Below are 26,598 nucleotides of genomic sequence, written 5' to 3' on the forward strand. Positions count from 1 at the left end.
CTGATGCAGACAATTAGCATGATTTCTCCACTCTGGGCACGTCCCTTTGTACCACTCGGAGTTTCTCTGCCCGAACACAACCCTGCCAACTTCCCTCTGAATACACAGAGCTCTGTGTATTGCTGGACTTGTTCTTTCCTCTCTTTCAGACCTGGCATTTTCTAGTTTCAAAGCCCTACATCCCCAGTTCAGAAGGGGGTATCTGCTTAGGAGATAATCTCGGGTGTGGATCCAGTGTGGTGGGCCCCCGTGGCCCAGCAGTTCTTCACTGTCTGCGTTGAGCCCCACTACCAGGGGGGGATGAGGATCTGGGCTTAATGAGGGGACTGGGCTGGGACATACACTAAACTGGACCTTGTGTCCCAACCTATCCTGTCTCCCCCTCACCCTTCTTGTTCCTGTGAAGGAGGGCATGTGCCAGGAACAGACCTCCAACAAGCTCCGAAGAGGGAGGAAGAGGAGCTTTTAAAAAGCTGGGGGATGACAGACTCCGGAGAACTGCTGAAGAGATGGAAAATCCTGTTTACCCTAAAGGAAGAAGATTGGAAAATGGCTTGAATTCTATTATTTTCATACATGTCCTGGTTTTACTTGGGATTTTCTCTCCTATCGTAGAATCACATAGAGGCTAGAGACCTCATTCCAGAAGCCACCTTGTTCATTCCCCTGCCTCCAGCCTATTTTCTAGAACATGTCCGAACAAAGATGAAGGTAATACCCTAATAGCCAGCACCCTGGGGTTCTGTTATCAGCTTCACAGCCTAGCCATCTCCTCTTGTCTCGAGGCTGTGATGAGGAGAAACACCCTAGCTCTACTGTGACCCCTCATTACCACGTCCACACCGTCTCATGAGGGCTGTCAGTGGAAGGTATGCTTACTAACTGTGTGATCTTGGGTTGGGCTCACAACTTCGTTAAATGTCTGATTTCACATCTGTAAAGTGGGGGAAAGAGTAGCTTGCTTGTAGGAATTGTTGGGAGGTTGAACAAGATTTAGTACAGAGAGTGCCTAGGAAAATCTTTGTTACAAAGATGACATTTTAAACTTTTTTTTTACCTGCCTCTTCTTCTTTCTCATTCCTATAGGGATCTTTATATCTTGTGAGACCAAAGTTTACAACTCTCCTCTTGATGATCTCTAAACCTGGGCTTAGTTTTGTAAAAGCAGCAGTTACCTGTCAAAATATTCTCTTTCCAGCCTGAGTAGGCCAGGTTTCTAGAACTGAAGACTCGTTGCGCAGTCCATCTGAGTCGAAGGATGAGGAGAAGAGTTGGGAAGCACTGGTTTTGAACTTCATGGAGGAACTCCAAAAAATATTCTGAAATACATAAATGAGATTTTTTCTTTCGCGCCTCTGTGTCTATTACTTTTCGCTGACAGCTCAAGGCACTAGTCTGCCTCTGGAAGAGTTAATGTTGCTTCAGCAGGTATACAGTGAAAAAGAGGAAGTCAATATTCAGCTTCTGACATCTGAAATAGCATTTTAGAGTCAGCAGCAAGGTGAAAGGCTTGAAAGCCAGTCTTTGTAAAAGACAAAAGGATATTTTAATTTCTTTTATCTACCCCTTTGACGTATCATGAGTAGCCCGTGGACCGGATCTTAGAGGTCTTCTGTAGTGTAGACAAATGACCTCTTTTGCTTGTGATGGCTAGGGCTTGAGGCTTATTGTCTGAGGGTAAAAGGAGGATATGATGTTCAGGAAATAGCCTGAAGTCCGTCTTTTTTAGCCTGAAGGACTGTGGAAAGAAAAATGTGATAGAGGGAGAGCTAAGAGGGATCTAAGTTCTCAACATCTCCCTTCCCCTGCCCCTGGGGTGGACCATAGGCTCCTTATACCTGTGCAGAATATACTAGTGCCCCAACGTGCCCACAAGCTCCCTTGAGGGCCCTCAGAGATGCAGAGAGGGTAAAGAACTGGCACAAGGCTGAACATGGAGCAAAGGGGCTACACTGTGCAGGCAACAGCTGGGGACACCAGCTGCTATGGTGGGAGTCAGCATGAGCTCATCAGACCAGTGAGCAACGTAGATTCGTGCAGAGACCAGTGGGAATCCTGATAAGGCCACATAGGTCCAGGGACGCTGTCTCCCCCTGTTGCCACAAGATTACCTAAGCCACACCACCTACACTCACCCTAACCCTTCTTAGAGAGGAGCTGGGTTCGAGCAGGAAACTGGAAAGACTGAGCAGTTGCCTAAGCTGCCCAAGCAGAATGTTCAAATGCTTAGGTTCAACTGAGTTTACCAAGATGGATTGCATTTAGGTTTCTTCTCCTGCCCTGGGGGCGGGAGGCTCACCGGAAGATCACAGCGACTGCAAAGGCACAAAGGCCCTGAAGTTCCTCTGCATGTCTGAGTGGAGAATGAGCAATTTGCAGTCCTGCTTCAGATCTTTTTAAGATGAGTAGACCTATAGAACCTTATGTCATTTGCTTTTGTGCCTTTCTCTGCTAAGAAACAGAGAGCTCTTTGATCAAAGGGCTGTGTCTTATTTGTCTCTGTGGCCCCACTACTTCATACAGGGCGGGTACATAGTTGGTACTCAGCAGACAGTTGCTGAATATTGAATGAATGAGAACTTGGGGAACTTCTCAAGCAGCTGAATAGAATAAAGGACAACTGAGGGGGTGCTGGGGCAGAGGAAGGAGAGCAAGGAGGGCATCAAATGACGGCCGATGACAGACAGTGTGTGAACACGTATGAGGCATCCCTTTGTGAATTCCCATAAATAAGTGGGATTCACTTTGAGGGGGCCACTGGTCCAATAGGCATTTGGTTATTAGAGACATAAGGTAACAGTCAAGCTAATCTGTTCTCGCACATAACACGTGCAGTTGATCTCAGCTGTCCCGGCTTCCCTTGAGTTATCCTTCCACATGTGCTGTGGGTTTTTCCCTGTGGGTATGCCTGTCCCATCTAATTGTTGATGACACAGGCTGGGTTTTTTTTTCTTCAGGGACCACCCAATTATGAACATTACATTTGTTTAACTTCAAAAGTATATTTATACTTGTCAGTCTATATGTCCTACTCTTGGATCAGAAAATGTAGTTACTGTGACTGTCTCCTCATTAGCCTGGAAATTTCTCTGGGGCAGGGACTGTAACTCTTCATTCTTATGGGTCTCCTCACAGAGCCCAGTTCTGAGTTCTGCATAATGTGGTTGCTCAAACAATGGGGTAGACAGACTGCTTGAGTGGCAGCAGTAACGCCCTTGCTTAGGCAAAGCCTGTGCCCCTTCCTCCTCTCAGCACTTCAACACCTTCATTTCCGAGGGTGCTGTCCTTTTCTGAGCAGCATGGGCCAGTCCTCTTAGCCCTTCTGCTGCACACAGTTGCTTCTCAGTTGGCACCCACTCTGGGACTCTGGGCTCTCGAATCCTCACCTCTGCACCCATGGCAGCCCTGGCCTGCTGTACTCAGATCTCCATGCTGAGCCCTCAGACAGTGCCCCTGCAGCTCGGAATGGAGCCCCTGCCTTAGCACACAGACACACTCACACACACACACACACACACACACACGCACATCTGCCGGCTTAAACTCAAAAGTGTTCGGTCCCTAGAATAGGAAGCAGTTAGTGATTTTGACTGAGTCATCACCCTATGCAGACCTCTGTGGGAATTGGGGGAAAAAACCCAGCTGGGGAATCATAAAAATGAGCTCTGTCTTCAAAGAACTGATGGTCTAGTTGGAGTGGCAGAACAATCACAGGGCTACAGACTCACCCCACAGCGAGAGGCATTTGAGATTACCTTGTCCCACTTCTACATTTCTCAGCTGAAGGAACTGAGGGCCTGAGAGGTTAAGTAGTTTGTCCAGAGATAAACCATCTAACGATGGACCCTAGACTCCCAAAGTTACTTAATAGTAGAGGCAAGAAGTGGTAAAACCACACACACACACACACACACACACACACACGAGTGATATGCAAATAAGTACCAATCTTAATAACTTTACCATTAGATTTAAGAATGTCCCCACCCACTTGGCCTGTTCCGTTGTCTCCAGGCTCCAGGAAGAATGCTCTAGCACTGACAATACTACCAGAGAGGTTTTGGCCTTACCAGTACCATAACATCAGTGGAGATTTTTATATTTAGCACTCTCCCTCTCCTTCCCTTCATTCACTTCCTGTTATTAATTGAGTCATACTCGTCTCCTGCACTAAATTGTGAATAACCTTTGGTAACAGAATGAGAAAAAATCTTCTAACAAATGGCACCCAAATTCCTCTTATAGAGGGAATTGTCTTTAGCAAGAAAATGTCTAGATATGCCACATGGAGTGGAAGGTAGGGCCTTAAGCATAAAGAGTAACAGAACAAAAAGATAAACTGCTGTGCATAGAAATAAGCAGGAATTTGGGGTTGGGAAAAGAGCAGACAGGAGAGAAATGAAGAAGGGGAGCGGTGGGGGAGCTGAAGAAAATTGAAGAACAGCTTGTGTTGTTACATTGTAAAACCCTTCTTCCTCCTCCGTTTTCTTCAAAACTTTCAGAAAAGATTACCGGAGGCAAATGCAGTATGCATGTTGCTTCTAGCTGACAGAATATGGCAAAGGTGATAGGATAGCCACTCCCTTGATTAGCTTATGTTATACAAGACTCACTTAGCAGACCAGAGGGAGAGACTGTCCTGCTGGCTTTGATGAAATTAACTGTCATGCTGCGAAAGGGCCACATGACAAGGATCTGCTGGTGGCCTCCAGGAGCTGAGAGCAACCCTTGGCCAACAGCTACCAAGAAAATAGGGACTTCAGTCTATGATCACAGGAACTGAATTCTCCCAACAACTACATGAGCTTGGAAGAGGACACCGAGCTTCAGAAAGGAACGTTGACCAGATGACACCTTAAATGAAGTCTGGTGAAACCTTGAGTAGAAGACCCAGCCAAGCTGTGCCTGCATTCCTGACCCATGGAATCTGTAAGCTAATAAATGTATATTGTTTTAAGCTGCTAAATTGGTGGCAATTTGTTATGCAGTATAAAAAGCTAATGCAGATGTGTGAAAGAGAGAGAGTGTGCGTGTATGTGTGTATAAAATACTGACACAAAGGACTGAGTTTCAGGTCTGGTTCAACATGGGACGCAAGAGGGACAGCACATATAGAGCAGTGAACTGATTTCTGAACGGACTAATTCAGCTGAAGCAGGAGTTTGGAGTCAGAGATGGTCCTGAGAACCTAGGCCTCCCCCAGAGGCGGACCCTGAGGCAAGAAGTGAAATAGTCTATTCGAAATGTGACCCCAATAAAACCAGGTAGTACATGAGGGGAATGAGACATGGAAAGGAAGGAAGCCAATAAAGGTTGCATACCAAGTAAACTACTATCATGGGCAGCTAGAGTTTAATCCTGTTTTGGAACTCTGGGAGATAATGAAGAACATGCCTCAGAGTTATCCCACCAAGGGGCAAGGGAGCTGGGATATTTATCCACCAACCACCATCAGATATGGCCTCAGAGGGAAGGGGAGGCTAATTCCCCAGACTTCTGGCCTGACCCTCACATGGAGGCATCCTGTCCAAAACTTCCACCCTTCTCTAACTGCTCTGTGTGTAAGCTACTCCTCACTTTACTCTGTCAGTACTTTATATCTATTTGTTCATTTGATTCTCCCAATACCCCTTTTTAGGTAGAAATTATAACCCCATTTTGCAAACAAGAAAACCTAAAATTTCAAAAAGTTAGCAACTTGCTAAGGTCATATAGCTGCTAAGTGGCAGAACTGGATTAGGAACGCAGGTTGATCACCCACAAAGCTTAGACTCTGACCACCTCCATGACCCATCAGGAGGAAGTCCACTCCTGTGTGTTTGCGCCTCAGTCCTGGTCTAGCCTTTTACCCCCAGTAGCTACTCTCTGACTACGCTCCAGGACATAAGGGGGCCCTCTCTGCCCACTCCTGCTGCCCCCTATTATTGCTGAAGTTGTTTTTGATTCTTTGTTCCATAAAATTATATATGAATGGTGCCAGAGTTGTTCCTACCATAAGTTCAATTTGCCAGAATGGAGAGAGAAGGAGGACTCGGGAGGGCAACACTAGCCAGAGAATTTGTAGGGCTGCAGTGCATTGCCCGGGAAACAAGGAACGTGTGTGAGGCTTTGTGCTGAGAGGAGGCAGGGCCTAGCTGCTCCAGCAACCACCCAACAAGAGACCGCTTAGCCAGCTCCCTTTGGAACAAAACAAGCTTTTTGTGAGTATGGACAGTGAGGAATGGCCCTCCCCAAGGACATTTTTTTCTTTCCTTTCTCTTTTTAATGTTCTCCTAGGCAGCCCTACTCTGGCTCACTTCTGAGAAACATCAAATAGAAATTGGAGGTGGGGTCAAATGCTCCTCCTGGCCTTCCCAGGGCTTTCATCTTGAACATTGGTGTCGCTGCCTGCAGATTTCTGTGAATGTGAGGAGTCACTCAGAGGAAAAGTGTTCTGCAGAGATATGGTGTCTTAAAAATGTGTTGGGTTTGTTGGGGGAAATATGTGATCCTGGGGTGGCCTGGGGTCCTGGGTACATTTTGGCAAGGCACAGAGGAGGTGCTCCCATTTCCATACTGCAAAACTGAAAAACATCAAAGCCTTTTATGCTGAGAGTAAATATTTTATTTCTGAATAGAATTCCCGCCCCCTCGGAAACTGAGAGGAACTCAGGCTTGTGTCCACGGTTGCGGAACGTGCCCTATTCAGCAACTCTCCAGAGGAACAAAGAGGAGGAATGAATTGGCATTAAAGTGTTGGAAAGATCCAGCTTTTGCTGACCTATTTAAGATGTAGCGAGGACACTCTAGAGAACACCTCTGGAGTTCTGTTCTTGTAAAGCTATAACACTCAAATAAAAACAAGTTGAAAAATCATGGGGAAGCCACAAATTACCCTCAACTTGTGAAAGGCTTCATTGTTTCCCCTCTCCTAGATCCTCAGATGGTGTCCTCCCACCAACCATATCCCAGGGAGGGTTTGCTCCCATCCTCCCTCTCTCGCTCTCCTCCAGAAGAGGGAGGCACAGAAATGGAAATCAGCCAACTAGCATCTAATAATTGCCTACTGTGCGAACAGGACTCCATGTGCCAGACATTGATAAGAGGAGGAGGATCTGGGAAAGGGAGAAGGTGGCACATTCAAAAGTGACAGAATGCAACAACATGGACAGACCTAGAGGGTATCATGCTAAGTAAATAAGTCAGAGAGAGAAAGACAAATACCGTATGATTTCACTTATATGTAGAATCTGAAAAACAGAACAAATGAACAAACAGGACAGAACAGAAACAGACTCATAGTTACAAGACACAAAGTGGTGGTTACCAGAGCAGGGAGGGGTTGGGGGGCAAGCAAAATAGTTGAAGGGGATTAAGAAGTACAAACTCTCCATGATAAAATAAATAAGTCATAGCGATGCGATGGACAGCACAGGGAATATAGTCAATAATATTGTAATAACTTTGTAGGGTGACAGATGATATCTAGACTTGTCATGGTGATCATTTTGAATGTATACAAATATCGAATCATTGTGATATACATCTGAAACTAACAGAATATTGTATATCAATTATACTTCTATTTAAAAAAAGTACCAGAAGACACAGTCCCTAAATACTCAAATATAGTTGAGAAAGCTGCATCTAAATCATTAAGTATAATTGATAATTCATTTGCATTGCCCCTTACAAATTGTCTTTTAAAATATCAGTTTATTTAATCTTCTAACAACTCTGTGTGGTAGGAATTTTCTTTTTCAAGGAGGAACATGAAGCTCAGAGAGGTTAAGTAATGTGCTCAAAGTCACACATTTTGTGAGTCAGCATAGTTCAGACTCAGCCTGTGCTTCTTGGTCTAGTGTTCATACCACATTCCCGAAACAGGTTGCCTTCGGTCAGGCCTGGAAGTAAGAAGTTGGTAGAAAAAAGGAAGCCTTCGAGACAAGATGTGAGAGGAAGGAGGAAATGGTGGGCAACAGGATCATAAAAAACAAAGCTTAGTCAGCAAGAGAACAATTGTGTCCCCCGGAGTGAGTGCAGGGACTCCAAGAAAACAGATATTTGACACACAGGATTCAAGATAGGGAGAACCAAGGTTTCTTAAAAGAAGGCCCCAGCTAAGTTAGCAGGGAAGGTAGCCTTGAAGACAGGCCAAAATTTTCACCCCTTGTTGTATTGCTTATAGGGTCCTGCTTTGTCTCATTTACAGATCCTTGCCAGCGTCAGCCTTGAAGAATTCTGCATCTGGTTTGCAGCCCAACAAGCTAAGGAATGTGATTCATCAAGATTTTTTGGTTGTAAGTGTCATAAGTTCAACTTGAACTATTCGAAGCAAAAAAGGAGGAATTTTTTTGTATCATGTAACAAAATTTTGGAGGGAGTGGGAATAATTGGAAATAAGATTCTTAAAAGCCATTGTTGTTATCACTCATTGTTCTTACTTATCTCTCGGTGTCAGCTTCATTCTCTCAAGCTTGCTCACACTTTTTTTTTTTTGGCTTGAGGAAGATCTGCCCTGAGCTACCATCTGTACCAATCTTTCTCTACTTTGTACGTGGTATGCCTCCATAGCATGGCTGATGAGTGGAGTAGGTCCGTGCCCGGGATCCGAACCCTTGAATCCCAGGCTGCCAAGGTGGAGCACACGGAACTTTAACCACTCGGCCATGGGGCAGGCCGCCCTGCTTACACTTTTTTTGGATGGGGGCCGTGGTGGCCAGACAGTCTAGAGTATCAATGCTGTCTAATATAATTCCTGTGATGATGGAAATGTTCTATATCTGGGCCGTCAAGTACGGTAGCTGTTAGCCACATGTGGCTATTGAACACTTTAAGTGTGGCTAGTGGGACTGAGGAAATGAATTACAAATTTTATCTAATTTTAATTAATTTAAATTTAAATAGCCACATGTAGCTATTGGTAACATATTGGACAGTACAGCTTGTCATCCAGGGAGGAAAAGATTTTTGATGAAGCTAGTAAGAAAGAAAATCTTGGTGAAGGACGACTGTGGTTGGACTAGCATAGGTCACATGCACAGCTCTGGGTCAATCACTATGGACAGGAGAATAGAATGCTATCCCAGGCTGGGCCACGTGCCTAACCATGTGCAAAAAAATCAGACTCTTCTAAAGGTAGAAGAAATGACTTCTATCTTGCTTCCTAAAAAAAATTAGCAAGCATTTATTGAAAACCTATTATATATCATGCATTTCATATATATTACCTTAATTTTCACACAAAAAAATCCCGAAAGGTCCATTGTTCCCCCATATTACAGATGAAGAAACAAAGACATATTGTGTGACTTGACCACAAATAGGAAATTGCAGAGCCAGAATTAAATTCGTTTGTTTCCAAAGTCTCTGTTCTCTGCACTATAATATGTTGTCCCTAGAGATTCGGGATATAGAAGATGTTACTATTAATAGTGGATAATTATAACAATCATAGCAGAACACAGAAAAATGAATGGTTTGGTTTTCTCCAAATAGTTACCTTGAGTGTCTTGCTATTTTTTGAAAATATTTTTGAGATTCCTCTTTTGAAATTGACTTTAGAGCCCGCAACGTATTTTTAAAGTATCTTTAATGACTACAATTTTTATACTTTAGGAGTACATTTTCTAGAAAATTCAAAAGTATGTTGAATAATATAGCTGTTTACATTTACATAAATATTATATAGATATATATATAGATATAGATATTTATAGATAGATAAAAATCATTTTGGCCCCAACTAGCTTTAACTTATGGCAAAGTCTCCTATCTTAATGAAGCTTCTTTGGCTTCAAAGAACAAATATCTCAGTGAAGTTACCATCAGAGGAGAGGCATATTGCCTGGACTAGATTTGGAGAGTGCAAACACTGAGGCAGCTCCTGGAACCAAGTTTTGTAGGTAACTGCGTCTTTCTGCTTGTCTGCTTCATTCTCCTAGCTTTACCAGTTGACTCCTTCTATTTTGCTCATCTCAGGGTTCTCTATGTTGCAAACAATATAAAATCTAATGAACATTGGCATTAACAATAAAGAACTTCATTGGTTCACATATTTAGAAAGTCTAGAGGTGGGGTAGCCTTGAGAGTTAGCTTAATCCAGAGGCTCAAAAATGTCAACAGGGAAGAAGTACTTTAAATCGCAGGTAGACCATCTCCTTGAAATACTGCAGGTCTCTTTTATGGAAAAGAAAAGAGTAATGATAAGTCTATGGATTTCAACACCAGGAGTTATATGCCTGAGAGCCGTCAGTGCCTCTGTCTCTGAGCCTAACAACACTCAGGGTGTCGTAGCTGGGTTCTCCAGGAAGCAGACTCGGAGACCGAGTTTCCTGTTCAGGATGTTTTTCAGGGAGTGTGCTTGAGATTGACACCTGTGGAAGGGAGGAGGGGCAAGCAGGAGGGGGCAGAGGGAGAAGTTGAGCTGTGATGCAGGCTGGACAGCCTCAGCCAAGCCCACAGGGAGCCCTGAAGCTGAAATGATGGTCCATCAGAGTTTTTCCAAGTTAGGCAGAAACAGCCAGCCCTTTACATCCCATAACCATAAGTCACTGGATGTGGCTGCTCCTCAAAGGGAGGACGAGGCAGCTCTCTGAAGCTGAGGCAGTGCCTGATGAGCTGACTGCCAAAGGACTACACCATCCCCAAAAGTACCTTCCTTGAAGGGGTATCAGGGAAGTGCATCTCTGTGTCTATCCTAGTTGAGCTTCTGTTAATGTAGAGAGACACTGAGACTCTTATGTTAATTTTTTTATGACCCACCAAGAGAAAGGAGAAAAGACTTCTGTATCCACAATAAAATCAGAGATCAGTACAGCAGAGGCTATTGAGATGGGGCTTAACTGGAGCAATCTGCTATTGGTGCCATTTACAATGAAATGCTGCTGCAAAAATCCGGTCTGAATAGGCAAGCAGAAGGACCCTCACCAATTATTCCAGTCAGAAAGGTTGTTCTGAGAGGTGGATAAGGAGGAGGAAGAACAAAAGAGGATAGTGGTATGGTCTACTTTCGGGAAACAGCCCAGAACATTGGTTGGCCCTGGGAAATCCTGCTTGAATTTGGGAGAGAGTGAAAGTGAGTATGACTCAGATGCCTGAGGCTGAGTTCCCAGCATCCGGATCCCATGAGCATGGAAGTAGGCAGGTTTTCCACATTTAGAGAAGTTCTCCTTAGGATAGGCTCTTAGGACACAACAGGTGACCAGGTTTTCTAATTTGTTACAGGTGTGGGTCGGTGAGCCAAAATAGGATAGTGGTGACCAAAAAGCAAACTGTCCCCTGGTGCTCATCAAACAATCAGTTCTGTGTAGAGTGGACCGGTGCCAAGGACCAAATGACTCAGGGCTTTGTGCAGAGATGGCCAGGATGCCCCAGCCACACACATCTGAGATTATCCAGCCCTGATGAGGAGTGCTCTGGAGCAGGGCCTCAGGTCTCTGGTGCTAGCAACATCCATTCTTTTACGTTTCTGAAGAAGATAGACATTTCTAAGCAAATAGTTTCTTTGCTGAGGAACTAACTCTGGCAATATAGAAGATAAGCCTTGTGAAAAGGTCAGAAAATGGGAGTAGGGCTCAAGAGGTGAGCTCTCTGGATATAATGAGAATATAGATTCATATGGAACCACTGGCACAGCTGCTAGTAGGAGGCACAGACCTTGAGCCAGAGATTAGAGAGAGCAAGGAGCCACCTAATAACATTTTTTCCCCAGTGTTGGGGTGTGTGTGTGTGTGTATGGAGACATACAAATCAACCTCCCTCTGGCCGTCTCAAGTGGTGGCCGTTTTCTGTTCCTCACCCTTTGGGTGGAGGTGGGATATGTTTCCTTCTTGCCTCTCGGTTTCTCAGTGATATTTATAAACCATTTTCGCTCCTGTTTTACCCTTCGCTTTGAATCTAACGTTGTCAGATTATACCACTCACTGCTTTCCAAGTTATACTCGTCTACCAAACTCCAGGTCTTTCCCCCAAATTCCTTGATGACTGTTGCTCCTGGCTCTCACCAACACTATTCTTATCACATATTTTGGTGATTTCAATAACCTCAGGAATAATCCATCCAATGACCCCGCATTTCTATAACCTCTTCTTCTCCTGTGATTTTGTTCTTTAACCCACCTCAGCACTCCCTCCCTTGGTCGTACCATAGACTTTGTCAGTGCCAATATCTGCAGCCCCTCCATACTCTTTCAAGCATCCCACTCTCAGATCACCACTTCTTATCTTTTCAGCGTGTTCTTTCTAGTATCCTGCTCTAACAAGACCTAGACCCCCACTGGAAGCTACAATCCCTGGATCCTACCTACTTTACAATGTCCCTTACCCACCTCTCGTCCTCCCTTCCCACATTACCTATCTTAAATTCCATGGTCATTTAATTACTCCCTTACACTAATCTTCCACTTCCTTTCCCCTTTCTTGCTCAATGGTAATATTTCGGTAAAACCTCAACCCTGGCTAAAATTAAAATTTCCACTTACCCTATGCCAGTAACCATGCAACTGAAGAAAAGCACTCAACCATGCTGACTGGTCTCACTTTAAATTCAAAATCATGAACCTCACATGGGTCCTTAATGCCATCTGGCAATTGTACATGTCGCTAGTTCATACTTCTGCTCTTCTGGACAACTATTTTATACCTTATCTTCCTTCCCCAAACCTCCAACATCTCTTCCTCTATTTTATTAATTGATGAACTTGCTTCCTATTTGTATTGTTATCTGTTTTTATGTAAGAAATTACCCCCAAATTTAGCATCTTAAAACAACAAACATTATTTACAAAGTTTCTAGCTGGATAGTCTGGCTCAAGGTCTCTTATGAGGTTGCAGTCAAACTGTTGGCCAAGACTACAGTGTGTGAACACTTGATTGGGACTGGAGGATCCAATTTCAAGATCATTCACAGCGCTATTGGCAGAAGCCTTCAGTACTTTGCAATGTGGGCCTTTTTATAGGGTTGCTCATGACATAAATATCTTCCCCCAGAGCATGTGATCTGACAGAGAGCAAGAGTAAGAGCAACAGAGAGAGCAAGAGAGCAAGAGAATGAGAATGACAGTGAGAAAACAGCATCTTTTATAACCTAATCTCTGAAGTGAGATACCATCGCTTCTGCCATATTCTATTGGTCACACAGACCAATTCTGGTACAGTGTGAAAGGGGACTACACAAGGGTATGAATACCAAGAGATGGGGATCATCAGAGGCCATCTTACAGGCTGGCTACGTTACTATTTTACAGAGAAAACAGAACAATAAGCAGAGAACTTCCACAAGCTCCCACCACCATATTATCCAATTAGCAGGATATACTCTATTTTCACTATTGTTATAGTGAACTGTCCCTCCTGCTGTTTACAGTGATTCCCTCCACTTGTTCTCTAGATCCCATTCCCTCTTGCTCACTTAAGGACATACATGCAAAAATTCTCCCATCTCTCTCCCGCATGTCAGTTTTCTCCTGTCTACTGGATAATTCCCAACAACAAAAAACATGTGCTGTGATCTTAAAGATAAGAATCCTCCTATGATCCTACCTCTCCTTTCACCTACCCATTTCTGTGTCCCTTTACAAGAAAACTCATTGAATGAGTTGTCTAAAATTGCTGATTCCAATTCCTCCTTCCCCTCTCTTTTAAGTCTACCCCAATCAGGCTTTTGCTCTCCAACTAATCCAAAAACACTGCTCCTTTAAAAGTCATCAATGACTTCCACATTGTTAAATCCAATAGTCGATTCTCAGTCCTTATCTTATTTGACCTATCAGCAGGCTTTAACATGGATGGTCTGTCCTCTTCAATGAAACATTTTCTTCACTTGGCTTTCAAGATATCATACACTCCTGGTTTTCTTCTTTAGCTTACTGGCTGATCCTTCCCAATCTCTTTGCATTCCTCTCCTCTTCTTCTCAGCCTCTTCAGTGTTGGAATACCCCAGGGCTCAATCCTTGGACTTCTTTCCTTGTCTGTCTACAACTCGGTCTCTTGATGATTTCATTTAGTCTCATGGCTTTAAATCTATAGGCTAGCAACTCCCAAATCTATATTCCTAGACCAGAAGTCTCCTGTGAACTCCAAACACTTTCATCATACTCTTTCTTGGATGTCAATTAGATAAATAAAACTTAATCTGCCTCAAACTGAACTCCTGATCTTCTCCCTCACAAACCTACTCCTTCCACCATTTTCCCCATCTCAGCAAATGTCAGCTGCTCAGGACAAAATCACTAGCATTGCTCTTGACTGCTCCCTCCCCCCAACCCCACACATGATATCCAATGTTCAACAGGTCCTAGAAGTCCTGTCTCCCAAATATATCCAGAATCCAACTACTTCTCATCATCTCTACCACTACTTCCCTGATCCAAGACATCATAATCTCCTATTAGGATTATTGGAATAGCCTCCTAATTGGGCTACTTGCTTATACTCTTGCCCCATTCAGTCTATTCTCAATACAACAGCCAGAACAATCTTTTATAAACCTAAGTCACGTCATGGCATTCCTTTGCTCAAAACCCTCCAATGGCTCCCCCATCTCAATGCCTTTCTGTGGCTTACAATGTTCTATATGGTTGCCTGCCCCCTAACTTTTGACCTCCTATCTCAACACTCTCTCCCTCTCACTCTGTACCAGTCACACTAGCCTCCTTGCTGTTTCTCAGCCAGGTATGTGCCTACCTTGGAGCCACTGTACTTGCTGCTCCCTCTACCTGGGACACTTTTTAAATAAAACTCTCCCTTGAAGATTACAGTAGCTTGTTCCATTATGTCATGGAAATTTGCATTGGAGTCTGCTCAAAAGTACCTCAGTGAAACGTTCTCTAAGTCATCCTATCTAAATTTCATCTCCTCTCTCCCCGGTATATTCTTTATCCTTTCTCTCCTTTTACTCGATGGTACTCATCAGCATCAGACACATTTATTTACTTATTTATATGTTTATTTGGTTACTTCTCATTATATTGTAAATTCCATAAGCAAGGGATATTTGTATGTTTTGTTCACTGCCGTATATTTCCAGTGCCTAGGATAGTACTGGTATATAAAAAGCTCTCAATTTTATGTTAAATGAACTAATGAATAGGTATTTCACAGGGATAATGAGGTGTCCCACGATTACAGCAGATCTTGGACCAGAGAGAACACTCACGAGGCTGAGATGTTCAAATATAAGAATATGTATGAAACAGCATGTAAACGCAATGAGGTGTACAGACGATCAGTACGATTTATTGCTGGCTTAGTTTGTTCCTTGAGGAAGCCTTGCCATGCCCGCCTTCTTCCATCTTTTCCCGTGCTTCCCTCAATCGGGATCCCAGTCAGTCAGCTCTTCAGCCCCACGTATCCCTTTTCCTGAAGGATTTGCGATGGTTCAAAGCTGGGAATATCAATGCGCGGTCGGCGGGCCACACCCTGCTCACCCGTTACCCAGCAGCCAACGTCCCCTCCGATTCCCGCCCAGCTCCGCGCGCCGCCATAAGCCCCACCCCCTCAGCCAGGCAAAAAGCGGAAGTGACGAACCTCCTGAGCCCAAAACCCCGCCCCTCACGCTTCCCCAGTCCCCGGGAGGTGACGCAAACCCGGAAAAGGCGGATACAAGGCTACCGAGGGGCGGGGCGGGGCCCGGCAGGGCGGTCCGCCCGAAAGTGGCGGTTTTCTGGAGTCGTTTGTCGTCTTATCCCGGGTAGTTTGAGTTTGTGACCCCGAGGCCTTAGAAGCGGACTTTTATCTGGCCCGGGACTCCCTGCCATTCGGCGCTTCCCCCATAACCGGACACCGATTATTTGGACTCTGCCTCAGACCCAGGTTCCCACCCCTCACCCTACCAACCTCCTTCCCTCTGGCTGCCACGGTCCCTTTCCCACCGTGCTGCCACCGCTGGGCACAGTCTTCGTTCTCTCAATCAGATACTTTTTTCTCTTCTCTCTCATCCCCATTCTTTCCAGAAGGCAGTCTTTAAACCTTTCCTTCCCTCTTTATTTCTTCCCCCTTCTTTCCTCTTTCCTTCCTTTTCTTCCAGAGTCCTTGTTCTTCGATTCCCTGTCAGGCTACTGCCTCCTCCAAGGCTCCTCTCCTTTTTAGGGGACTGTGGCTCATGTGTTAGGAGGTGGAGATTTTAACGCGGTCATTTGAAGATTTTAAGCTTTTCCTTTCTCCTAACCAGGAGACACAGATGCCAGGAAGTATGGCCCCCCTCAAGAAGACTGGAAATACCACAAGGTTGCCCCTGGCTTTAAACCCCCTGAAGAGCAAGGACGTGTTGGCAGTGCTGGCTGAGAGGAACCAGGCTATAGTACCAGTTGGGGCATGGGTGGAACCCGCCTCACCACATAGTTCGGAAATCCCAGCGTCTGTGAGTGTCAGTTTGGACCAAATATGGGGGGTTCCTCCCTCACCTTTTTTTCTTCTTATTAGCCTTCTCTGATTTAGATAAAGATGAACAATCTGGGCGTGCTGTTTCTATTTTGTTGTAAATAGATATATTCTTGCATTAGGATTAAAGAACAAACGGGTAATTGCCAAAATTTGCTGCAGCTTTAGTTGGCACAGATGTTTATTACTCACCTACTGTGCATGTCACATTAATTGATTGCTCACAGTTTTTGATAGGTTTGGTAGTGGAGATTCAGGCAAAATGCAGTGGGAGAATAAAGGAGGAAGAGATTAATTCTGAATGCGATTCTGAGAAAGCCTAACTATAAATTCCATGAGGACAGGAGCATTTGTGTTTTGTTCATTCCTGGCTTACCATATAGTAGGTTTTCAGGAAATATTTGTTGAACGAATGAGGAAATATAGCCTGTGTTGGTCCTTAAAGAATGGAAATGCAGTAAGTACAGGTTTGCAAAGTTTACATGATAATTCTCAGATATACTAATTAACACGTGAGGACGATTTTGTAAGATTTTTTTAATAGTCTTTCACCAAATTGTGCGCCTTAGCCATTTGATCGAATTTTATTGTCAAACTTACCACATTATATTTATTTACTTATTTATTTTAAAAAATTGTGATTAATTTTTATTTTTTTATTGAGGTAACATTGGTTTATAATAGTAGATAAATTTCAGTCATACATCATTATATTTCGATTTCTGTGTAGCCATCATGTTCACCACCCAACAACTAATTACCATCCATCACCGTACACACCATATTATATTTGTAGTAAGTTTACATATCTACCTTTCCTGATGGAGCATGAGCTCCTAGAGCACAGGGGAAAAAAATCTTACTATCGTCACATCTGTACTTTTATTTTAGTGCCTAAGAAATGTAGGCACTCAGTAAACATTTATGGAATGCATAAAATGTGTGAAGGTCTTCTGACCTTCTGAATGTGTAGACAGGGTGCTGAATGTGAGGTGCAAAGTATGAGCTATGTTTGTTTAGTGGTCCTTGATCTCAGAGAAGAAATGAGACATGTTTAAAGTAAATGTTAAATAACAATGCAGTGTTATATATTCATTTATTTTTTTCTTCTTAAAGCTTGGCCCTGAGCTAACATCTGTTGCCAGTCTTCTTTTTTTCTTCTTCTTCTCCCCAAAGCTCCCCACCCCCTAGAACATAGTTGTATGTTCTAGTTGTAGGTCCTTCTAGTTGTGCTGTATTCATTCATTTTATTTATGTTTGTGTGTATGTATGTACATAGTCATCCATTTATTCCTACTCTGCCTATTTCCAGAAAGGATTTTAAGAGTCTGGCTAGTATATGATTAAATTCTAAGATTATAATACTTAATCAAAGAAGAAAGATATGACTTTGGGTTGATGTGACCCAAGGAAGTTTAATGAAGAATTCAAATAATCAAAGAAAAGATGGGAATGATTCTCCAATTAAAGAGAATGGGGAGAATAGAAAGTAAGCAAAGTATATTCGGGATTCTAAGGGTAGATTAAATTGATTGCAGTGGAAGGTTTAGTAGGGGTATGGTGATTGATAGGATTGTGGAAAATAGAGGTGGTAGGAAAACACAGGAATTTTGGAAGAGGGACTGACTCATTCATTGTTTAATATTATGGATGTAATTGTAACAATTTAGGCAGAAGTATAGCATCAAGACTTGTTTAGTGGTAAGGAATGGAGAGGGAAAGCCTTAAAAGGGGTGGTTGAAGTGGGAATGAAAAAGGATAAATACAAGAAACATCCCAGAAGAATCAGTAAGATTTGGTACAAAGGTATTTTGGCATTTAAGTTATTCACATCTCTTTTTAATTGTTCAAGTTATGACATCTTTATATTGTCAGTAGCATCAAAATGCTTAAAAAAACCCAAGATTTTCTTTTTCAGTGTTAGAAAGAATTGAGTGTCATGTTCCCACACATTAACTCAAAACATTAAATTCTTGGAACTTGTATAAACATGTCTCCTTTCCCTCGTTTAAAAAATTCTGATCAGTACCAGTCAAAGGCAGTTTGATCAAGTGTCAACAGAACTCTGTATTGCTTTAGCATATACAGTCTGGAGAATCCACTCTTATTAATAGATAGAGCTTTGTCAGCTCAGAATAGATGCTGAATAGTTACTTGGAAAGCTTGGTTACCATAAAATCATGTCTATTTTAAAGGGAAACTCTTAATCATTTTTGTCCCCCAAATTTCAAGGAGCTATCAGGATTCCTAAAAATGCCGTAGCTTCAGACCCCATCCCCATTAATTAAGTTAGCATCAAAAGACACTACTCTCCTATCAGCATATATGGCTGTTGCATTATTTTGTAATTTATTCTGGTTACCTATTGTGTAACAAACCACCTTAGAATTTAGTGGCATAAAGCAAACAATACTGGTGTCAGGAAATTGAGCAGGACACAGTGGGGATGGCTTGTCTGCTCCACAATGTCTGAGCCTTCAGCTAGGGTGGCCCAAATAGCTGGAGATGTCTGGGACAACTTGACTGGATTCTGGCTATTGGTTGAGTTTCTTGGTTCTTCTTCATGTGGCATCTGCTGGGCTGAAATATCAAAGGGTTTCTCACTCACATAATCTGGCACTTGGGCTAGGATGACTAGAATGGCTTTGGGCTGGCTGCACATCTTTCTCTTTCTACATTGCCTCTCTATTTGGGTAACGTGGGCTTCCTCACAGCATGGTAATCTCAGGGTAGATTTCTTATATGGTGGCTGGTTTCACCTAGAGTGAGCACTCCAAAAGCCTTATGTGGACGTTGCTTTATTACCTTGCTTCGAAGTCAAGGAGCTAACACGTCTGCCTCATTCTGTTGGATATACAGAGCCAGACTGATCAGTATAGGAGACGACTACACAAGAGCATAAATACAGGGAGGCTTGATCCATTGTGGGGAAAAGGGCAGATAATCTTTGGAGACTAACTGCTACATAATCTAAGCATCACTTCCATCATATGTGAATTATCCAAATGTGTTCTTTGATTAATGTGAGAAACACTTCATTCTATATTGCCGCCTTGGAGAGTCCATAGGGTACAAAAAAGGTGTGAGAAATTAGTTGTACAATTGAAGCAATATTTATTTTTGTTTAACCCAGTATTTCCCAAATTTATTTGACTCTAGGAACCTCCTAGTATCCCGTGGGACAAGTGTTCTCAGGTTCCAGTTGCCTTACACAGTGGTATTTGCTAAGAAAAATATGTTTCTAAAATGTGGTACACTCTTATCTTTAGTTTACAATTGAGATCCACAGTTTGGAATCAACCATATACTTCAATAAGATGTTTGATAGTCTCAGCCTTGGGGTAAAAGGGGGCAGACAGAGGCAGCAGAAGTAAAAGAAAGAGGTAGGATGGCTTAAACATGTCTGGGGCTTGTGTTAGTTTGGGTCAGTTCAAGCTTTGCTACATATATCTCTCCTTTGGAATTACTTTACCTAATTATTCTTTGATATTTGTTTTGTACACTCTACTCCTATGTTGCAGACTCTTGTAGAATAGTTTATGGGATAGATTTCCTGGAAAATTTAATTTTAATTGGAATTTAAATTCATTTGATTTTGAGAATTTATTGACAACTTGTGAAATAATTTGAAGCATGCTTCAGGATTAGATTTTGGAATCACTGTTAGAAGAAGGGTTAGGTAGGAGAAGTGATGATTTTATTTAATTTGAAGATTCCTTATTAAAGAGAAATGTAGTCAAGAGAAAAGCAATACAGTATAGGGCATAAATGTTGGAGTCCGAGAAACTTCTAGCTCTGCTACTTGTCAGCTACAGGATCTTAGGCTACTGCTAAAGATTACTTAATCTTTCTGAGCCCCGCTTTCCTCATCTGTAGCATTAAAGATTAGAATACCTGCTATGGAGGTGGTTTTGAGGATTCAGTGATATGATGTAGTTAAAGTGATTGTCTTGTAATAGATCTTCAATGATGGTAACTGCTGTTATTACGATGACTATGATTGTTATTCAAAGCACTTAGAGGAGGTAAATACTGATCAGGGACTCAAGTGGGATAAAATGTTCCAAATTGTTTAGAATGTGTTCTGGGATTGAGCATTACATAAATATTCAGTACCTTTATGTTTATGGCTCTGTGTTTTGTTCTATGCGGAAACAAAGGAGAATTAAATGCATTTCCTGCCCTGAAAGAGTTCATAATCTAATGGAGCAGTCAAGAAATACCGTACTCAGTTAATGTTAATGAGAGGTACCATAGCATCAGAGAGCGCAGAGGAAGAACAGATTGTAGAAGGTACTAGGAGGAGGGTATTAGATGGTCTTGAAGACTGAGTAGGCCTTTACTAGATGGAGATGACAGGAAGAGCATGCTAGGTTAAAAATGGAACATAATTCTGAGTATGAAGGCATTTTATTATAGGACATGTTTGGTGAGTGGTGAGCAGTCTCGTGTATCTGAACTGTTTTACTCATTTTAGAAAATGTAACATGAGATAGATTTGAATTGGTCATTAAGAATTAATGAAGACACCTTTAGTTCTCAGTTCAATGAAAAATTAAGATTTGATTTGAGTACTCAAATCCCAATTTTTAGTGTGTGATTTGGTTTAAGTTCTTGGTACTCACTAGCTCTGTCTAGATTATTGGCTCTGAACTCCTGTAATTTCCTTATTTTACCGGGAATTTTGGACTATAGACTGAATTATTTTTTCAGGGTTGTTTTCTTGTCTGCTTTGTGTTTATAACAGAGCCCTAATGGGCAAAACTGCTGACATTTAAATTCCTTTTCTATCTTTTGGCTTTGAAGACTTCAGCATATATGATTGAAGAGGAGCTAAAGGAAGAGCTAAGAAAAAAACAAGAAGCTTTGAGGCGTTTTCAGAGACAAGTCAAACATCGAGTAAATCAACAAATTAGGCTGAGGAAAAAGCAGCAGCTTCAGAAGTCTTACGAAGCAGTAAGTTCAAAAGTGTGCCAAGTAAAGACTACATAGAAAGTGTGTGTTATGAGATAAGCTATTAGGCAGTAACAGAATCATTTTCCTTTGATTCTATGCTTCATATAATCTGATCTACTAGTGAGGGCAGTGGATTTGTATGTAGAGAAACCATGTTTCCTTCCTATGTTGTGGCTGGCTCATTCTTTGCTTTCATTAAGTAGTTAAAAACAATGTCAGAGTTTTGCATTCAGACTTGGGTTTGACTTCTAGCTTATGCTGTCTTACTAGCTTTGTGACCTTTGGCTAATTACTTAACTTCTCTGGACTGTAGTTTGTTCACCTATGAAAGAGGGATATGATACTTGTCTCATAAGATTGTTGTGAGAATTAGATGAGATAATGTAAATTATTAGCACATAGTAGGTGCCTGGTAAATGTTAGTTCTTTTGACAGCTAAAGCTTCCGCCACCCTCCCCCTGGCCCTGATTTAAAATCCTCTAGGCTGCCTAGAGGCATTATATGATTGCATTGGATTGGAGTGGAATCTCACTCTTCCTTCCTTTGTGTAGGCAGAAAAAGAAAGCTCTATAGCCATGCAGTCTTCAGATCCAGCACACTTAACTCCTAAAAGAACAAGTGTTTTTCCAAACAATTTGAATGCTGCTATTGGAAGTGCTAGGTCACTCCTTTCTGAGATGCTTGGGGATGGAATAGAAGATAGAGAGAATCAGAATGAATTATTCCTACAACAAGCCCAGGCTGTAAGTACGTCTTCATTTTATTTTATGTCTATGATTTTTTTAGATATATGACATCTTAAGGATATGGAATAGAGATTAGGAGGTATCACATTCAACTTCACTTTTTATTACCTCCTTTTTTACCTTTGTAAAATGGGGAATGATGTTTATTTTTTATGCATATTTTAAGTTTATAATTATTTCTTTTTGGTAAGACATTTTAGAATCATCTAAAGAAAGGTGCCGAAGTGTTAGAATTCAAAACTTATTAGAAAGAGCTTTAGGTCAAAGAACATAGATTTTCCCAATTATACTGGAATTATGCTATGGATAAGTTACCATCATTTTGAAGCATATGCACAGAAGTGATTCCTAACCTGTATTTCAAAAAGGTTCAGTACATACATGGGGCAGTTCATTCATTATTTTTCTTTTTTCTACACTTTGATATGATTATCACAATAAATAGATCTGTAGAGCAAGTAATGATAGCGTAAACTCTCAGCATATTCAGTGTTTTGAAAAATATAACTTTTATTTAGTGATTGATTTTATGTACCTGATATTTAAAAATTAACCACCATGAATAGACTCATTCACTCAAATCACTGGATGCCATCCTTTCAGCTCCCTTCTTAGTACTTGAGCTTTTGTCTAGTTGATAGCATATTCTTCACCTCTAGTGTGGGAATTATTCTTCATCTTATCACTTAAAAATGTATTCCTAGGGATAGCGACAAGAGGGAAAAATGTGGAAAATGATGATTATATGAAAATAAAAGTCATCTAACTGCCTAAGCTAACATGCTTAGTCATAAGTATGAAGCAAATCAGAGTGGCTACACTACCATCAATAGAGAAAGCTTTAGAAGCACATGTTATGTTAACAGAACTATGACTTTTGTATTGTTTGGTTTATTAGTAATCATTTCTGTAATCTTTTTTTGTTTTCTTTTTTAAGACTTTGAACAATTTGTTTAGCAAATATTTATTGAGCCAGGCATTGCATAAAGCACAAGGGATAGAACACTAAGACACACACAGTTCTTGCCTGCATGGTGCTTGCAGCTATAAATCCTGCTATAGTGAGGATTTTACTTCATCTGTATGATACATGACTAGACTCATCAGTCTGCAGATATATGAATATACTGTGTTTAATAAATTAAACACTGTAAGGATACTAATGTGTGAAATAGGACCTCCCATGGGTTTATATTTCCAAATAGAGATACAAAGCTATTAGACCTCTAATCTGTTAGATAATAAAACAGAGATATTTGCTGTATTTGGTGATAAAATTGTGCTATGGGAGTTCAAAAAATGTTAAATTCTAAGGAAATAGTTGGGGAAGAATTCGTGGAAGAGCTGGAATTGAGCTGTATATTTTGAATTGGTAAGCTGGATTGAATTGGTAAATTCAAGAAAACTTTGAGATAGAAGGAACAGTTAAAACACTAGAATATGTAACAAGCTTGGTATATTTGGGAATAAGTGATGGAAACTTTCTAACTGATAGTTTATAGAGAATAATGGAAAATGAGCTTAGGTAGATATGAGGAAAACAGGTTATGAAAAGCCTTAAATGTTACAAAATTTGTAAAAGTGTTTGCACCCTGTTTTTTTCTTATAAGATGAACTGCTAAAGAACATTCAGTGACTTAAAGTACTTTGAGCCTCTGAACTTTTGCCCGTACAATGCCGTGATAATAGATGCTTTTTAATCTCATCGTTTCTGTTGCAATTTTTATCCACTAGATGTCACTAAGAACTAGACAATGAAACTGGTCAAGTGCTGACTCTCTTGGTTTATCTAGAACTGGAGAGTAAATGGTGAAGGTAATTCACCTTCTGAATGTTAGTGGACTTCAATTTTCTTGTATTTTGGAGCTATAAAAGCATAGAATCTTGTACTTAAAATAGTTTTAAAAGTTCATCTGACATATTGAAGTATTTAAGGTTGAAATAATTTGACATCTGGGATATATTTCAAAATAATGTAAGAGTAAGGTGAAGTGAGAGGTTATAGATAGAGCAAGGTTGGCCAGGAACTGATAATGTTAAAGCTGGTTGATGAGTATGGGGTTCATTATAGTATTCTGTCTACTGCTAAATATGTTTAAAGTTTCCAATATGTTTGAATTTATTTACATTTTTTTATTAAATGTTGGAAAACACATTATCTAGTCTAACCTATCTCTCTCTAAGGAATTTTTTTAAAATTGAGGTATAATTGACATAAAACATTTTATTAGTTTCAGGTGTACAACATAATGATTCAATATTTGTATACATTGCAAAATGATCACCACAATAAGTCTAGTTGCCATCCGTCACTGTACATAGTTAAAAATTTTTTTCTTTTTTTTCCTTGTGATAAGGACTTTTAAGATTTACTCTCTTAGCAACTTTCAAATATACAGTACAATATTATTAACTGTAGTCACCATGCTCTATATTACATCCCCATGATTTATTTATTTTATAGCTGGAAGTTTGTACCTTTTGACCCCTTTCACCCATTTCACCCACCTCCCCACCCCCTCTTTTCCCTCTGAGCTTAGTTTTTTGTTTGTTCGTTCGTTTTGTTTTTTAGATTCCACATATAAGTGAGATCATACAGTATTTGTCTTTTTCTTTCTGACTTGTTTCACTTAGCATAATGCGTTCATGGTCCATCCATGTTGCAAATGGAGAGATTTCAGTCCTTTGTTAAGGCCGAATAGTATTCCATTGTGTGTATGTATACACCACATTTTCTTTATCCATTCATCTATCAGTGGACACTTAGGTTGTTTCCATATCCTGGCTATTGTAAATAAAGCTGCAATCAACATGGGAGTGCATATATCTTTTCAAATTAGTGTTTTCATTGTCTTTGGATTAATACTTAGCAGTAGAATTACTGGATCATTTGGTAGTTCTACTTTTAGTTTTTTGAAGAACTTCCATACTGTTTTCCATATATATATATATATATATATATATATTAGAGATGTTTTTAAACATGTCTAATATATACATATGGCCATCTAGTTTCTGCTAGAACACTTCCACTGTTGGGCAGCTCGTTACTTTTTCAGACTGTTATTTCATTTTTAGAGGGCTTGAAATTATTAGAACTATTTTTTCAATATATTGAGTCAAAATCTTCCTCCTTTTACCCATTGGTCCTAGTTTTGCATTATGAAGTAATAGAGAATAAAATACAATGTCATCTCTAAGAACACTTCAAATATTTAATTATAGCTATCATTTTTCTTTTTGGGGGTTAGTACATTCCTAATACCTTTAGTCGTTTTTCATATAACATAATTTCCAGATTCCAATCTTGGTTGATTTCTTCTAAATGTTATTTAGTTTTCAATGCTCTTTTCAAATATGACCCTCCCAACTAAACTCAATGCTGTGTTCCAAATGTCATTTTGCTAGGACCTTTCTTACACTACCCCCTCACCCCCAAATTTTCCACTTAAAATAGTTGATATTACATACTTGTTCTAAGAGCGGATAAGATTGAGCACCTAGAGTTAGAAACTAGAATCATAGAACTAGAAGAAATTTAAGTGGTCACATAAAATAGAACTAGCCTAGCTCCCTGCTTTTGATTAGGACTGATATTTCTCTCTTGGGATTGAGTTTCTATGGTGTCCCTTGATAGCTTCATTTTGGTGGGGAATTGAAGAACAACTGATCATTGTTTCATTCTCACCATATGAAACTTTTTATTTATCTATGGACAATTAAGTTCAACACTATTTCTTTTCTAGCATGGGTTTTCCCTGCTTTCTACTTGTGATGGCATTTAGGACCCATCTGGATACTCTAGGATTATCTCCTCGTCTCAAGATCCTCAACTTAATCATATCTACAAGGGCACTTTTTCCTTACAAAGTACAATTTACAGATTTCAGGGATTAGGACCTAATATCTTTGGATCACCATTATTCAATCTACTACAGTCCTCATAGCAGGTCACTGAAAGGGCCTTTGGGTTGAGGTTTGGTGAAGGGTTATGGTAATAACAGAGAAACAGAATGAACGTAATGTATATTCCAGCTGCTGGGCCAGTTGAAATATCCTGCTTAAGAGAGTAAAATCAATCTGTGACTCTAATAGGGGTTTGGACTTGATGGGAAATGACGATTATCTACCCTTATTTTAAATCTGTTACAACAGGTATTTTGAATCCTTGGTCACATGGTGCAGCCAATAACGTTGACCATATGTGGCAGAGTAAAAGCAGGCATATTCATGGCTCTGTATTTTTTCATAACCTCAGCTGCACGTGTATCTCTTTTTGCATTGTGATTAACTCTGTCTTGACCCCTTTAGCTGCTCTGAAGCTAACCAAATTTAGAAATCCCCCTGTTAGTAGAAGAAAGTAATGTTTCAAGCTGATTTCTCTGGCTAGAAGTATAGAACTTGTAGAAGCAAGGACAAAACAGAGGTGATATGCTTTAAGAAAACTGGTCTGGTTGTAGTGGGAGAGAGAGTTTTTATCTCTACCTTGCTATTAGTAAAAATCATAAAATATCTATTTATATCTGTGAATCATACC

The 26,598-nt window shown here is 40.9% G+C and overlaps 1 protein-coding gene across 4 annotated transcripts in view; it reads left to right on the top strand.

The window, feature by feature from the left end:
* Nucleotides 1-15,608: 15,608 nt before the first annotated feature.
* The window catches only part of LOC124252362 (coiled-coil domain-containing protein 15-like), a 108,829-nt gene continuing 97,839 nt past the window's right edge, over nt 15,609-26,598 (top strand). For all 4 annotated transcript variants that reach the window (XM_046685747.1, XM_046685748.1, XM_046685751.1 and 1 more), the window contains exons 1-4: nt 15,609-15,792; nt 16,151-16,339; nt 21,166-21,315; nt 21,867-22,058. In XM_046685747.1, the coding sequence (XP_046541703.1) occupies nt 16,160-16,339; nt 21,166-21,315; nt 21,867-22,058 (522 nt within the window). In that variant the 5' untranslated portion in view covers nt 15,609-15,792; nt 16,151-16,159. The remainder of the gene's footprint in view (nt 15,793-16,150; nt 16,340-21,165; nt 21,316-21,866; nt 22,059-26,598) is intronic.

The sequence above is a fragment of the Equus quagga genome, chromosome 14 (genome assembly GCF_021613505.1).
Source record: "Equus quagga isolate Etosha38 chromosome 14, UCLA_HA_Equagga_1.0, whole genome shotgun sequence".
NCBI classification, from domain to species: Eukaryota; Metazoa; Chordata; class Mammalia; order Perissodactyla; family Equidae; genus Equus; species Equus quagga.